This window comes from Mus pahari, chromosome 20 (assembly GCF_900095145.1).
Source record: "Mus pahari chromosome 20, PAHARI_EIJ_v1.1, whole genome shotgun sequence".
Taxonomy (NCBI): domain Eukaryota; kingdom Metazoa; phylum Chordata; class Mammalia; order Rodentia; family Muridae; genus Mus; species Mus pahari.
This window is the reverse complement of record NC_034609.1, coordinates 7,501,334-7,516,998: the sequence shown is the minus strand read 5'-3', so window position 1 is coordinate 7,516,998 and position 15,665 is coordinate 7,501,334. Positions and strand designations below refer to the sequence as shown.

Below are 15,665 nucleotides of genomic sequence, written 5' to 3'. Positions count from 1 at the left end.
AATGGGGTTACTACAGTACAGGATCTTGTTCTTTTTTTTGTTTTTTTTTTTTTTTTTTGAGACAGGGTTTAGCTGTATGTATAGCTCTGGCTGTCCTGGAACTCACTTTGTATACCAGGCTGGCCTCGAACTCAGGATCTTGTTCTTAAGTTACCTTTGTTTTGTTATAGATGACACAGTGAGCACATTGAGGTCTCCCAGCCTGGCTACCTTTTTTCATGCTTCTTTCCATTATTTCCTTCCTTAAGTGATATGTAGTCACTGGCTTTTATGGAAGCTATGCATCTGAAGAGCTATGCACATAAACATCTGAAGTAGTCAGAGAAAAATGGTTAAAGAACTACCACCAGCCAAGTTTCTACTTGAATGTAATGTGATTTCAACCACTGTATAAAGTTTATGGGAGTGCTATGGAATTACTTTAAATAAAGTTGTAATGCAGTACAAGTCATGCCTTTTGCACACACAGTGCCCTTCAGGTATGGGCATGCCTAGCACCTGGGTACACAGGCACATCACTCAGTCACCCCAGCAAGTCCTTTCCTGCTCATAGTCAATAACCACATTCTGCCACACAAGTGGCAATCTGACCTCCATCCCTTGTTATTATTTCATGCATACAGAATTACAAAGTAGTTCTCCCCCCCCCCCCGGGATATCTTGTGCTCAGAATAATGCTTCTCCAATTATCTGTGCCTCGCTGAACATCAGCAGCTTCTTTTGATTGCTAAGAAGTATTCCACTGGATAGATGACCCAAACCTGTTAGATGATTTTCTTATAGTTAAAAGTATGGTTGAACTATAGGTGAAACAACAATATGAACTAACTAGTACCCCCAGAGCTCGTGTCTCTAGCTGCATATATAGCAGAAGATGGCCTAGTCAGCCATCATTGGCAAGAGATGCCCCTTGGTCTTGCAAACTTTATATGCCCCATACAGGGGAACGCCAGGACCAAGAAGTGGGAGTGGGTGGGGAGGGGAGCAGGGTGGGGGGAGGGTATAGGGGACATTCAGGATAGCATTTGAAATGTAAATGAAGAAAATATCTAATAAAATAAGTTAAAAAAAAGTATGGTCGTTTTCATATTCTGACCAGTAGCGAAAGGCAGTATCTCAGAGAAATAAATCAAAACAGGAATTAAATATCCCAATATTTGCCTATCAGGAGAGAGAGACTATTTATAAAGTACAACTTTGTAGTTCCAGTGGGCACTAATGAAACACCCTGCCCCATGCAGCTAGTGAGCTGTCAATCATTACTATCTTCCAAGAAAGCAATTTGAGAAAACTTCTCAAGATACTTCCACATCACACTGGACCCAATAAATCAACTTTGAAGAGTGTATCCTATGACTAAATTTAGAACCACAAACTTTATGATTTCAGAATGATGAAATATTGAAAGCAAATTAAAAGCTGAGCAATTGACTTAAATCAATGCAAAGAGTGGACTCTCACGTTATCACCTACCCATTTTAAAGTAATTTCTAAAGGTACAAGGATGTGCTTACTTTTAAGTAGCTGAGACTTTAGAATTACATAGTTTCAACTGTCGACTACATAGTATTTAAAGTATGCATGCAATACCTGTTAGTTCTAAGAATGATGTTATTTTCTTTGTTAGTTTTAATACACACACACACACACATATATGTATATGTATATATTCTATTTTCAACAATTTTCCAAGTGAGCCATGGGACCCTTGAAAGCTATGTTTTAAAAACAAAACAAAGCAAAACACATCTGGGCTGGTAGGTAGCAGAAAGAGAAAATGGATTATCATAAACTGTGTGCCAGTGCACATGCATATGACCCCTGCCACAAACAATAAATGAATGGATATAAACAATTTGAATAGCTATAAGTAAATAACCATAAAAAGAATGTTCTATAATCTAATTTTCATAACAAGACCATAATTAAGTCAAATCTGATGGATATAATTAACAGCCATTAATATTTTAAAGACTTAATTTTAAATACATGTGTGTGTGCTGTATGTGTGTGGGGGTATACGCACATGAGTGCAGGTGACCTTGGAAGCCAGAGACTATGGGTAACCCCGGAGCTGGGGTTATAGAAGGTTGTGAGCTGCCAGACATGGGTGCTGGGGACTGAAGTTGGGTCCTCTACAAGGCCAGTATGTGCTCTTAAGCACCGAGTCATTTCTACAGGCCTAGCTATGATATTTTCCCAAATAAAATGACATAGAAGATGTCTATTCCTGACCAGGAATATGCATGAGGAAGAGAGGGGTCAACTTAGGTCAGACTGTTCCTGCCTGACTGGAAAATGTTCCTTTGTCTCCTACTGTATGAGCTATGGGGCTCCTCAGCCATTCACAGCATTTTATAACATTCTTTTGCTATAAGGGTCTTGGCTTTCCTGTTCTTATGGACGTTCAATGCCTTAGAATCATCTTATGGTCAGACTGGCCCCCGGGTTTTAAATATTAAGGGCAGTTCTGGTTTGAATGTTTGGACCACTTGCTTGTGATTCTTCCAGTTATCAAATATTAAAAGGATGTTCCTTTTTACAGCAGGCCATAAATTTTCATTTAGAGTGTTTATTATGCTCATGTGTCTACTGTATATCGTGAGTGAACGACCCTTTTGCCCTAAGTGGGAGTCTGTACTGGAATGGCAGAATCTAATTTGATTTTACCTTTTACTATCATCTGGGACCCACGGTGTGAACAACAGTTTTTAAGGACTGTGGGTGGACTCTGTTATGCATTTATATGTTTGTGTGTATATGTAGTGTGCATACATGTAGATGCCTTTGTGTGTGTGTTTGTGTGTTCCTGGAGGCTCAAGTCTGGCACTGGGTAACTTTCTCAATTGCTCCCCACTTATTCACCGAGGCAGGGTCTCTCAGTTGAATCCAGAGCTTGCTGATCCTAATGCAGCTAGACAGCCTACTCTTTGCTTTCCAAAGGTTGGATGTAGAGCAGGGCCACCATTCCTTCTTGGCTTTTATGTTCGTTTTTTGGATCGGAGATCCTACTTTCTTGCTTGTGTGGTATGTGCTTTACATTCGGAACCATCTCTCCACCCCAAGTGGGTAGTTTATAAAGTTCAGGAAAGCTTGGTTGGAAGCAGGTAGGTAAACTTTTGAGACATGGTGAACAAACCTTCTAGAAGGTTTGCCTGCCACACACACTGTTCAGACTTTTTGGTGGAGGCACTATGTTTTCTCCCACATGAATTCAGGAAATCTTATGACTTCAGTTTTAAGGGTATTTGGGCTATAACCCCAAACCACACAAAAACCTCCCAGTGGGGGACATGGTATTTTTGAGTGGTAGCTGTGTTTCAGGGGACCCAGGGTTTCAGTGTGGTAGACGATTCCGTTCTCCCAGTGGGTGGTGGTGATGGTTGAATAATGATGTAGGTCAGCACCATTCACGGTCAACCACACAGCAGGAAATGACCAGAAGGGAGAGTGTATGGTGTAAACTTTCCAAACAAGCCCAGACGTACATTCCAAGTTTGCCTGATTTACTAGGTGACGTGACTTGGGGGAAAAACTGGCATCTGCCTCGCTGAGAAGTGCCAGAAGCCCCCAAACTCCGCCCCTGCAGTGACACCGTGAGAGCACAGGTCTCTGGACACTCATCCCCGACTCTTCTGGGTTAGGTGCGGCATTGATAGCCATCAGCAGAACGCTTCCTGACTCTAGTGACTCCAGGACAGCTTGCTAGCGGCTAATTATCTTCATTTTCCCTCCCCCGCTTCAATAGAAAGATCTCTTTCCCATTCGGAAGACTCATGCTTAGAGTCCCCCTCCGCCATAGGTACAGACAGTTGCTTGTAAACAACAGGAAAGTCAGAGGACAGCCACCAGAGAGAACCTTGAGGTGTATAAAGCTTTATTTAGCAATCAGACTCTGAGGTAATAAGCCAGTGGGTCGCATGGTTTCATCCACGTGACCAGCAGCACATCCATGTGTGAGAAACTGTTTTTCTGCCTCTTCCGTGGGGGTGGAACGTGACTGTGAACACCTTCCTAGTGGATTACTAAGAAATAAGTTCAGGAGAATGGGGTGCATTCATGGCTTACCTCAGTGGAAAATTCCACCCAGGCCACGACAGGCTTTTGAAGTAAAAGCTCTTTCGACAAAACCCTTGGCATCCCAAGGCTTTTGGGGTGATTTATGCAAGCAAGAGCTTGATTAACTTCTGGTCCTTGCCCCAGAGCCCAAAGGAAGGTCAAAATGAGCTACAAATAGCTTAGTACTCCTTCTGGAAAATTCTTACAATAATCAGGAAGACCAGGGCATTGAAGATGTTGACAACAGTATTCCCAAAAAGTGAGGATGAGAGGCAAAGGGAAGAAACGTGAGAAAATGACAGTGGCTCTCACCCACGTGCAGGAGCTAAGCAGATATTCAAATATTTTATTCTACAAAACATTTCTATAATGAGGGTATCTGAGATAATCAAACCTGGATTAAAAATATAAAGAGATATCAGAGCTAGAGAGATGGCTCAGTGGTTAAAGGCACCACTGCTCTTGCAGAGGACCCAGGTTTGGTTCCCAGCATCCACAAAAGGTTAACAAATGACTCCAGTTCCAGGGGACCTGACACTCTCTTCTGGTTTCAATGGCAACTGTATGAATGTGGTGCACAGACATACATGTAGGCAAGATACTCATATATATGTAAAATAAAAGTAAATAAAGATTTTCCTTCTCTCTCTCTCTCTCTCTCTCTCTCTCTCTCTCTCTCTCTGTCTCTCTCTCTCCTAAAAATAAATCTTAATAAGGGAAAATAAACCAAAGGGATGTTTTCTTTTCCTCCTCCTCCTCCTCCTCCTCCTCCTCCTCCTCCTCCCTCTTCCTCCTCCTCATTATTATTATTATTATTATTATTATTATTATTATTATTATTTCTTAAATCCATTGTGGTATTAGCCCTATCATATTTGCAGAAATTTGTCATTGTGGACACCCACATCATGATGTTTCCTGATTATCCACTGGAATTTCTGTTTTTCACAAGATCACTCTACTTTCCATCCCATATGTGGTACCTCCTACTGTTTCTGCTATACAGTATTTGTTGTTCCAAAGGAGTTGCTCATGTACTACAAGCTCATCACAAGGCTCGCTTATTAACAGGACATTTTTGAAGTTGTCCCCAGCTGTGGAAGAGACTGCCAGATTAAAAGAAAACACAGTAATGCCCCCACCAAATGGCGATATATTAAAGATAGGAAAGAATTTTATAGGGACACTGGCAAGAAAAACACATTGTTTTGCCTTATACAAACGTGGACATCTGATCCACCTAAGGAATACACATTCTTCTTGAAATTTTGTGTCTTTGAACACAGACAGATAAGTGGGCTGAAAGAAATAACCACTGGGAAAAAGAGCAGGTAGGTGATAGGTTAAAAGAAGCAAAGAACATTATTCATTCTCTGGATAGGAGAAGACAATGAAGATCAATACAGTGCTTCAGGAAGATATGTTCTGTGGCTAAGAATCATAATCACAAGCTCTAGTCTAATTCACAAGCCCAACTCAAAATGTGGCATTGTGCACATCTTGATATGTATACGACATAGCAAAACCCATGTTTCCTGGAAAATGCCTCAGTGATGAATTGGGATCAAATCCAAGTCACAAAAGTTAGAAGTGGCTGTAGCCAACTGGCTGAGCAAGCCACTGCGTGTCTGTCCCTCACACTGTGCGCACAGGCCCAGGTTCACATCAATGGAGCCTTATGTTCATGTGTTAGAGAAGACCTGGATGAAGAAAGGGAGAGGGTTAAGAAAGGGCTGGCATGGATGTATATGACTTCACCTTAATAATTACCACGATGACAGATGAGAAAGGAGGCTTTATTTACTTGCCATAGCTTATGTAGAATTCTCAGAGACAGAGGACAATAGCACACGTTGGAAACTATCATGGTGTAAGTGCACACATGGATAACTGGAAAGACACCCAAACAGTGGTGATATCTACAGTATTCAGGAATTATGAGGCCACAGAATGTAGAGACATATTATACACTGGAATTATTTTTGAAGTAGCTTTTACTCCAAAGATGTACAAACAATTCCATGGATGAATAAGCCTGGGAAAACTAGGCGAGGGAGTGTCACACTCATGGGAGCAAAGGTTCACTAACACTCCAGAGGAAATGATGGAGCAAAGGAGCAAACACTACTACGTCTGATTGTTAGCATCCATTAGCACACACCGCCTGCGAGAAGCCAGCGACAGTCATAGAAGTACCTTGACTTTAAAACCAGCATGGAAAACCACACATGAGCTATTCAGATAGTGCTTATGTGTGACAAGTGTAAGATGGGGCGTAACTCACGATGGGTAATGCTTGGTGTGCTCTGTCACTTAAAGCAGGGTCTATAATAAGAAGATAATGACTGCGAGCAAGGCACTTGAGGAATACAGAATCAATGTGTGACCCTCCCAAGGTTCATAGACCATGATGGAAGAAAGGGTGGGAAGATTGTAAGGGACAGTGGTCAGGGAAGGCAAGAGTGAGAGCCTGGGAAGACATGTTTCTGGACATGACAGGACCACTGCACTCAGGAATGCCAGCCACGGTTGCCTGCGCAAGAGTACACAGGATCAAACCAATCATCCCTCCACATAGTGAGGGGAGGGGCTCAGAAGCATCCACCACTAACAGGAGCTATGGACAACCGATGGCTCCTGGGAAAAGGAGAGTCAATTCTCTTTCAGGGTTTAGTCCTTAGCAGGCCAACAATGTTTCGGTGGATGGTCCACACTCATGAGTGTATGCGCAGTAGAAGTTGGACTTGGTGAGCTATGAAACAAAAGACAGAAGGAAAAGGGGACTTGGGGACAGAGGGGGAAGGAGTGGGAAGCATGATGGAGTCAGGGGAGGCGAACATGATCGAAGCACACTGTGTGTAGATATGAAATTCTCGAAGAATGAACACAGGTATAATACCGGGAAAGCTCAATGCGTGGGCTTGGAAACAAAACAACCACAGAAAAGCAGAGACCTGAAGCCACTCGCAGCAGCCTAAGGGAAGACTGATATCGATAAAGCTGAGCTCCCCAAAACTGCTTTTAATGGTAAGCAGTAAAATGCCAGCTCTTTGGATTAATTTTTTTTAAAATGCTAAAAGGAGATCTGCATTAATAAGAAAAAGTTGAATCTTGTTAAAGAAATGTAACTTGTCATAAGTAGACCCTGAATCAGGCTACGGGAAATCACACCACGACTGTGCAGTTTCACGTAGATCCACAACATATAGTTATGATAAAGCTTTAGATGAGTCAAGTACTTTTTATAGGACGAGCAGGAGAGCAAATGAGATGGTATATATAATTCTTGAAAACAGATCTTGTTCATTACATTGAAGTGTCAGAAACAAAAGCAGACATTTACGTGGTCATTGGCATCTGTTAGTGGGGACTAACAGCTCAGGATCTGCAGGAAGGGGAGCAAGGGAAACATCTGACCTGCTTCTCACCCCAAAACTCCAAACCCCCAAGGTAAGATATGAGCAGAGGGGGTTCTTATCATCCTCACACTAGTGATCCTTCATAGCCATTCTGGAAATCACTGCCTGTGCACTGGATGATGTCTAGAAAGAATATAATTATGGGTCAGGGGTCAGCTCAGTGGGAAAAGGTGCTTGCCATCAATCCTGGTGACCTGAGTTCCATTCCCAGGACCCATATGGCAGAAGGAAAGAGCTGACACCCAGAAGCTACCCTCCGACTGCCACATGCCTGCTGTGGTTTCTGTGCAACCCCTTAAACAAACACACACACACAGAGAGATAGATAGATAGATAGATAGATAGATAGATAGATAGATAGATAGATAGATAGATAAATTAAGAATGTTCTCAGAGTGAGTGTGCTCATACACAGGAAATTGTGAAGTTTCGATGTGACCCAGTTTGTGGGACCACTTTAAGGACAGTCAGATGTCTGTAAACTGAGGCAATCTACCCACACTTGCAGGTTCTGCGTGGAGAGCCTTCCTGCTCCCACTTTCCTAGCAGGCTACTGCTGTGAGCGCGTCAAGAAGGATCTCCTGAGAGATGCTGAGTCCCATCTGCGCACCCAGTCTTTTTATTCATTGTCTTGGTCACTTCTTCGTCCTCTTGAGATTATTAAACCAATTCCCTGGATGCTTTTTTATTCCATTTGTATTTCTAATAAACAGTTTTAACGCTTGTATTCTTTGGTGGAAAGTGATAAATTGTGCATATATCTCTGTGTTATACTCTTTTCTGCTTAATATACTTTTAAACTCAGGAATTTTGCAAACCATTTTCTCTACATGAAGTACCTTTCGTTGAGTCAATTACATTTTTATTTTTAGGACACTTGCGCAGGTGCAACTAAAAAAGGATTTTCTATGAGAAATGTGGCTCTTACACAACTCTACCTTACTTGACTTAATTAGGATGTTCAAAGAAAACACCAGGCACTGTAATGGCGACTTAGACTTAGGGAGAAAATTTAAAGGGATTGGAGCATCCTTAGGGGCCTGGGGGAGTTTTTCAAAGTCTACATGCTAGAATGTTCCCTCACATTCCAGAACAGAATTCTGTGGGAATCTGACCTCCATTGGTAAAACTGAAGGTAAATGGAATGAATATGCCTCTGGCTCTCTGTTTCCTGCTGGTCATATTCAAGTCGCTGAGTGTCCTGGTCATTCACAGCAGCTTTAGACTTTGCTATTTTAGTTGATATAGAACCGATAGAAGTCAGAAGTGATTCTGAGCGTTACTGAGAGATATATCCAAGGAGCTTCCTCCACACACACAGTATGTATGGATGCCCGCTGTCTTGTCAGGTCTGCCTTTCATGCAAGGGGGATAAGAAAGGGTCCTATTTTCATGTGGTAGTATGTTTTTCAGGAACAAAGCTGCAGGCAAAGAAGTGTTTGCTTGTTTGCAATGCCAACATAGAGGCTTCTGTCCCCTCCGCGCCAGAGCCGGCAACTGCACTACTCACCGACAGGGCAGGATCCTGACCACATCGTTGGGCTTGTACCCCTCTATGCAGACTGCACAGTTATCAAAATCGGACTCTGTTTCCTGCAACAGAAGAAGCAGAAGGGCCAACTTTAGCTTCCAAACTGAGCAGACACTGCCATAAACCCAGGGGAGCTCGCCTGGGGCCAGCCCCTCAGCAGCACGGTCTGCCCCATCAATAATTCACCCACTTGGCTTAGTTTCCATCCCTTCAAGCTGTCCCTTGTTTCTACTCTGAGAGCTTCTGTGAGGAAAGTGTCATTCACAAGCGCTGTTCCGAAAATGCTATAAATCTCTTTCCTCACTCTGAGGAGTGATATTTATCAGAATGACTTAGAATCTATGCGGTCCTCTGGCATCTAAAGTGTATATTACATGTAAATAAAAATAGTTTCGATTGTTTTTTTTTTTTTTTCTGTATGCAAACCTAAAAGCGGTACCTCATGGCTTACATATGCCATCATGCTGGCACACTTTCCTCTCTATTGAGTAGGGAAAGACACAGATGAAAATTGGGTTTGTATAGGCGTTCATGTGAGGGAACCTGGGTGTGCATCAGAGTTGCTCTCAAACCTTATTTATTTATTTACTTATTTATTTTTGAGATGGAGTCTCTCACTGAACCTTGGGCTTTCCTGCTTGGCTGGACTGACTGGTTCCAGCCTCCTCCTGACTCTATTCCAACAAGCAAGCCTCACCACATCTCACTTCGATAGGAGTGTTGGGGATCAAACTCAGCCAGGGCAAGCATTTTTTCCAAAGAAGCCATTGTCCCATGGCCTTGGTTATCCTTTTAAATGAAGTTTCCCTTATTAATCTCAGCATCATTCTCATATTATTTAAACTGATGGCATATAACATGTGAGACAAATCAGCTATGCAGAGTAGAGACAGCACCTGATGTGCACGTGAGTCCATTCCTGATCACCAGAGAGTACTGAGCCTATGGACTGTCACCCTTTACTAAGTCATCCTTAGAACCCACAGGCTTGGACTGTCGGCCTTTTGACCCTTCCTGAAGGTGTGTGATGACCTTTGGCTTCATGCCATTATTTTACAGTGACAAAGGATATGCTGTGACTTTGAGGTTCTAAGTGGTAAAGTTCAGAAGAGCTAAACATCATTTGTGCATTTATACTTTAAACTTGTGGTGAGCACAGCTCAGCAGGAAACCCACCTTCTTTCCAAGGACTTTGGGAAAACTTTCATGAGTCATATTAAGAGTAATCACTTGAAATAGGGTAAGCAAATACTGATTGAAATATTGAACATTTTTCCCCTGTTTTCCATTTTATATTGACTGCTAGAAAGCTTCAGCTGAAACTTAAGACTCATTTTGTCACATGTTTCAAGGGACACTTTCCTGTGTTCACCACAGTCACACTTTTTTTTTCCTGAGACAGGGTCTTATGAAATCCTGGCTAGTCTGGAACTCACTATGTAGCCCAGGCTGGTTGGAGCCCCCAGACATCCCCCTGCCTGTGCTTCCTGAGCACTGGGAGTAAGGGCATAAGCTTCCACAGATGACTTCTCACATAACCTTTGAAGCACATATCTATTGCATATGATGCTGGCTTTCACTGTGACATTTTGGCACGTGTGTATCGCCTACACTTCAGTTTTTGTGAACTTCCCACAACCTCCCCTTCTTTTCTTTCCATTCTTTCCATGGCTCCTCATCTTTTTCTCAAGCAGGGACCCCCTCTATTTCCAAGTCCTCTTGCAAAAGCTAGATCGGAATATGAGAGAAAATGTGGTGTAGTCATCTTTCTGCACCTTGCTTTTCATGCTGGATATAATAGTTTCATCTCTTATCCTGCAAATGATGTATTTTTGTTCTTCTTAATGTCTCAATAACACTCCACTATGTGTACGTATCACATTTTCTTAATCCATTCATTTTTTGAAAGGGACTGACACTGACTGTATTTGGCTATTGTTGAACACTTACCTTCATAATTTCTCATATTTTGTTGCCAATGAACTGCATGTATTTTCTAAACACCATGTTTAATAAAAGCAGTTTAAGTGCTTGATGTGTACAGACAACAGAGATTTCCATCGATCTCCCCTTCCCTTTCCTCTCTGTCTTCTACTTTGCAGAGAGGTCCTTGAATGTCCTCACCAAAGGAAAGAGTCTCTCACCTTGTCACCCTTCCTGATGGTCCTGACCTGGAGCTTGCTGATGGCTTTCTTTGCTGCATCTCCCAGTCGGCGCTGAAAAACAGAAAGCCACCCGTTAGCAACAATGATATGTGATTCCTGTCTTCCCTTCTTACAGCCTGTCATAAACTGGAGCAGCTGAAGTCATTCACACATGGCATGACTGTAATGGGCAATGGGTGGAAGACAGAGCTGGGCATTTGCATGGCCCACGCAGACACTGTTGGGTAGCGTTCCTTGGTCATGTGACACAGAGTTAGCATATGGAATAGAAGTTTCCTAGCATAACTTTGGTTCAGGGTATATCCGCACAGATGGGCAACTAGCAAAAGCCAGAGCATTCCACAGCTTGTTGATTTAGNTGTCCAGTGTGTGACATGATAGGACAGCGCTTCTTTTTTGCTATCAAGGCCTGTGCTTTCACGAGCCTTTTGATCTGCTCTTATAGACCAAGCGATGCAGCCTGACGCCCACCACTCCCTGTCTCCTCCCTGTGTATGCAGCTGAGTATGCTCTACATGGAGTAAGGGGATGGTTCAGTATGTAAAGCTGTTGCCAGACAAGCTCGGGGATCTGAGTAGAGAGTCCCAGGACCCCTGTAAACGCTGCTGGAGCATCCCAAGTGTGTAACCCTAGAGCTGGAGAGGGGAGACAGGTGGGTCCCTGGAACTCTCTGGGCAGTCAGACTAGACAATCAGTCAGTGCCAGGTTCAGAGAAGAGAAATAGAGATCGATAAAGAACTGCCTACCTGCCTTTAGCCCCACATACATTTGAGTTATTATGTGTGTTACTCATATATAAATGTGTATACACACACACACACATGAACATGCACATTACACACACACACATGAACATGCACATTACACACACACACACACACACACACACACACACACACAGAGAGAGAGAGAGAGAGAGAGAGAGAGAGAGAGAGAGAGAGAGAATTTAGAATTTAGGTTAGCAAGTAATTACAAATCATGTGCCTGGGGAACCATTATCACCCACATCAAGAAAGAATGCATCATACCCAGTGTTGCATAGAGAAAACTGCTGTCCTAGTGAGCTCTGCATTGATAAGGCAATGGGAGAAGGGCATGGCAATGAACTCTTATTCTGTTGAGGGAAAATGGTATTTCTCAGTGTGCTCTCAAATTCTCTGCACATCTTTGCCCTGCTCTTAGCATGTATGCTTCTGTCCAACAATAGATGCAGCTGCAGCAGGAAAATGTATTTGAAGGATTCAAATTAACATGGAATTGGTCTTTTCTGATGATGATGATGATGATGATGATGATGATGTGGTGGTGGTGGTGGTGATGATGATGATGATGAAGAACCTTCTTCACATCTCCTAGCAAGATCCTTATTGCACACCCTAGTAGTGCCTTAGAGGGCATGGCACCATTGCAGTCCAGTATTTGTTTTCATGACAAACATCTGTTACACTTTTTTAACATAAGCACCCTAAAAGCATACTTGTGTTTATTTTTGTATCCCAATGTTGCCCCAGCATACAGAATAAATTTGCCTTCATTAATTGGCATCTAATCACTTAACACACACGTATATATGTACAAACAAATTTTTATTTTGTCCTTTTGCTTTCTACTATGTAGCCCGAGTTGGTTTTGAACTCAAAGTCTACTCATATTTTCTATAGATAAAATGGTACTGAAAAATAATTCCCCCAATTCCTATCCTGTGCAGCTTATCTAGAATTAGTTCCATAAACGATGAGTAATAGAACATTCAAACAATAGACTTTCTTTTAAAACATGGAAATAACCTGAGAAATCTTACTAGGAAATGGGAAAATTATAAAGGAATCGTAACGTAACGATACATGCTGTAAGGTAGCAAAGTTGAGGAACTAACCCGGTAAAGCTGCCAGTCCTGACCAGTAGCTATCGTGTACTGGAAAGAAAAGAAAGCATCGACATTATTTTGTTCTCAGGATTAAATGCCGCAAGTCTGAAGGACCTTACATTTAAAATAAGACATCTGAACCCCAGAGAAAGAGATGCTGGTTATCTTTCTTTTAATTAAAAAAAAATTACTTAATATTATTTTATTCTGATATATATATATATATATATATATATATATATATATATATGTGTGTGTGTGTGTGTGTGTGTGTGTGTGTTTTGCCTATAAAGATGGCTGTGGGTCATGTGGTGTTCACAGAAGCCAGAAGAAGACATGGAATCCCCTGGAACTAAGGTCTCAAATGATTGTAAGTCACCATGTTGATGCTGGGAATTGACCTTGGGTCCTATGAGAGAACAGTCAGTGCTCTTAAGTGTTGAGCCAATCTCTTCAGTATCGTGAAATGTTGGTTATTTTTCTTTCTAAAGTTTAGGAAATTTTGTAATTATGTTTAATTGTTATTTTAGAATACTGTGTTCAATTCAGTCACTTAATTTTAAAATTTTAATTTCCAACGAATAAATGGATAATTAAATAGAAAATAGTATTTTCAAACAATTTACACAGATCATTCTAAATTTCAGCTAGACTAAAGGTAATCTATTTTCCTCTTTCTTCTCCTTCTGTGTTGCTTTGCTGTGTCAGGGTCTTCCTAGGGACCCCAGGTTGTCAGGAAATTCTCCTTACCCCTATCATCTTCCTGACTATAGAGATTAGAGGCATGTTCCCATGTTCTACCACATCTGGCTAAAATAATATTTTTAAAACCAAATTTCACTTAAAACAATTTTTTAGGAAATCACATATGCCTTTAAGCATAAGCATGTATGATAAGTTAGGGAAAAGGTCTTTAAATTTGACTGTTTAGATTTACTTTTGTCTACATCTACGTAAAAATTGGAGCACTTTGTTTGTGGTCCTGAGGTTTCAATCCAGAGCCTTATGCATATCAGACAGGTAGACACATTACAATTGAGCAATACCTTTGACCAATGCTTGAAGACTTTTCCTTTCTTCATGAGAAAAGGCTCTTTCTATGTCTGTTAAAAGGACATTGCAAGCTGCCTTTCCAAAAAACCAACCACCAACCAACCAACCAACCAACCACTAGCCACCAATCAACCAACCAACCACCAACCAACCAACCAACCAACAAAACAACCAACCAACCAACAATCAACCAACCACCAACCAACCACCAACCAACCAACCACCAACCAAGCAACAAAACAACCACCAACCAACCAACCAACCACTAACCAACAACCAACCAACAAAACAACCAACCAACCAACCACCAACCAACCACCAACCAACCCACCAACCAACCAACCACCAACCAACCAACCACCAACCAACCAACCACCAACCAACCAACCAACCAACCAACCACTAACCACCAAACAACCAACCAACAAAACAACCAACAAAACAACCAACCAACCAACCAACCACTAACCACCAACCATCCATCCAATCATCCAACCAACCACTAACCACCAACCACTAACCACCAACCAACCAACCAACCAACCACCAACCAACCAACCAACAAAACAACCACCAACCAACCAACCAACCACTAACCACCAACCAACCAACAAAACAACCAACCAACCACCAACCAACCAACCAACCAACCACCAACCAACCAACAAAACAACCACCAACCAACCAACCAACCAACCACCAACCACCAAACAACCAACCAACAAAACAACCAACAAAACAACCAACCAACCAACCACCAACCACCAAACAACCAACCAACAAAACAACCAACAAAACAACCAACCAACCACCAACCAACCAACCAACCAACTACCAACCAACCAACTGACCAACAAAACAACCAACCAACCAACCAACCAACTACCAACCAACCAACCAACCAACAAAACAACCAACCAACCAACCACCAACCAACCAACCAACCACTAACCACCAACCATCCATCCAACCAACCAACCAACCACTAACCACCAACCACTAACCACCAAGCACCAACCAACCAACCAACCAACAAAACAACAACCAACCAACCAACCAACCAACCACCAACCACCAATCAACCAACCAACCACCAACCACCAACCAACCAATCAACCAACCACCAACCAACCAACCAACCACCAACCAACCAACCACCAACCAACCAATCAACCAACCAACAAAACAACCAACCAACCAACCAACCAACCACTAACCACTAACCACCAACCACCCATCCAACCAACCAACCACCAACCACCAACCAACCAACCAACCACCAACCACCCAACCAACCAACCACCAACCAACCAACCAACCAACCACCAACCAACCAAATTAACAGTGAAGCCCATGCAGGAAATGAGAAGCAAGCTGACTTTAAGGTACCTGGGACCCTGACCAACAAGACAGCTCAGGCTAAGGAACTAAAAGAACAGGCTCCATTCCTGGCCACTGTATGAATTCAGTCTAGAGGGCAAAAGTGGCTTCCTGAAGGATAAAATCATGGAGGAGGTGGGCTCCCTAAATTCCCAGGGCTAACCACCTGAAAGGCAGCGAGCTAGAAACAG

At 42.3% G+C, this 15,665-nt stretch overlaps 1 protein-coding gene across 2 annotated transcripts in view; it reads right to left on the bottom strand.

The window, feature by feature from the left end:
* Rnf150 (ring finger protein 150) overlaps window positions 1–15,665 on the bottom strand; it is a 205,634-nt gene that overhangs the window by 49,353 nt on the left and 140,616 nt on the right. The window contains exons 3-5 of one of the 2 annotated variants that reach the window (XM_029532449.1): window positions 13,051–13,089; window positions 11,154–11,225; window positions 8,989–9,071 (exon numbers count right to left, since the gene is read on the bottom strand). In XM_029532449.1, the coding sequence (XP_029388309.1) occupies window positions 8,989–9,071; window positions 11,154–11,225; window positions 13,051–13,089 (194 nt within the window). The remainder of the gene's footprint in view (window positions 1–8,988; window positions 9,072–11,153; window positions 11,226–13,050; window positions 13,090–15,665) is intronic. The other variant, XM_021220258.2, reaches the window with a different exon arrangement.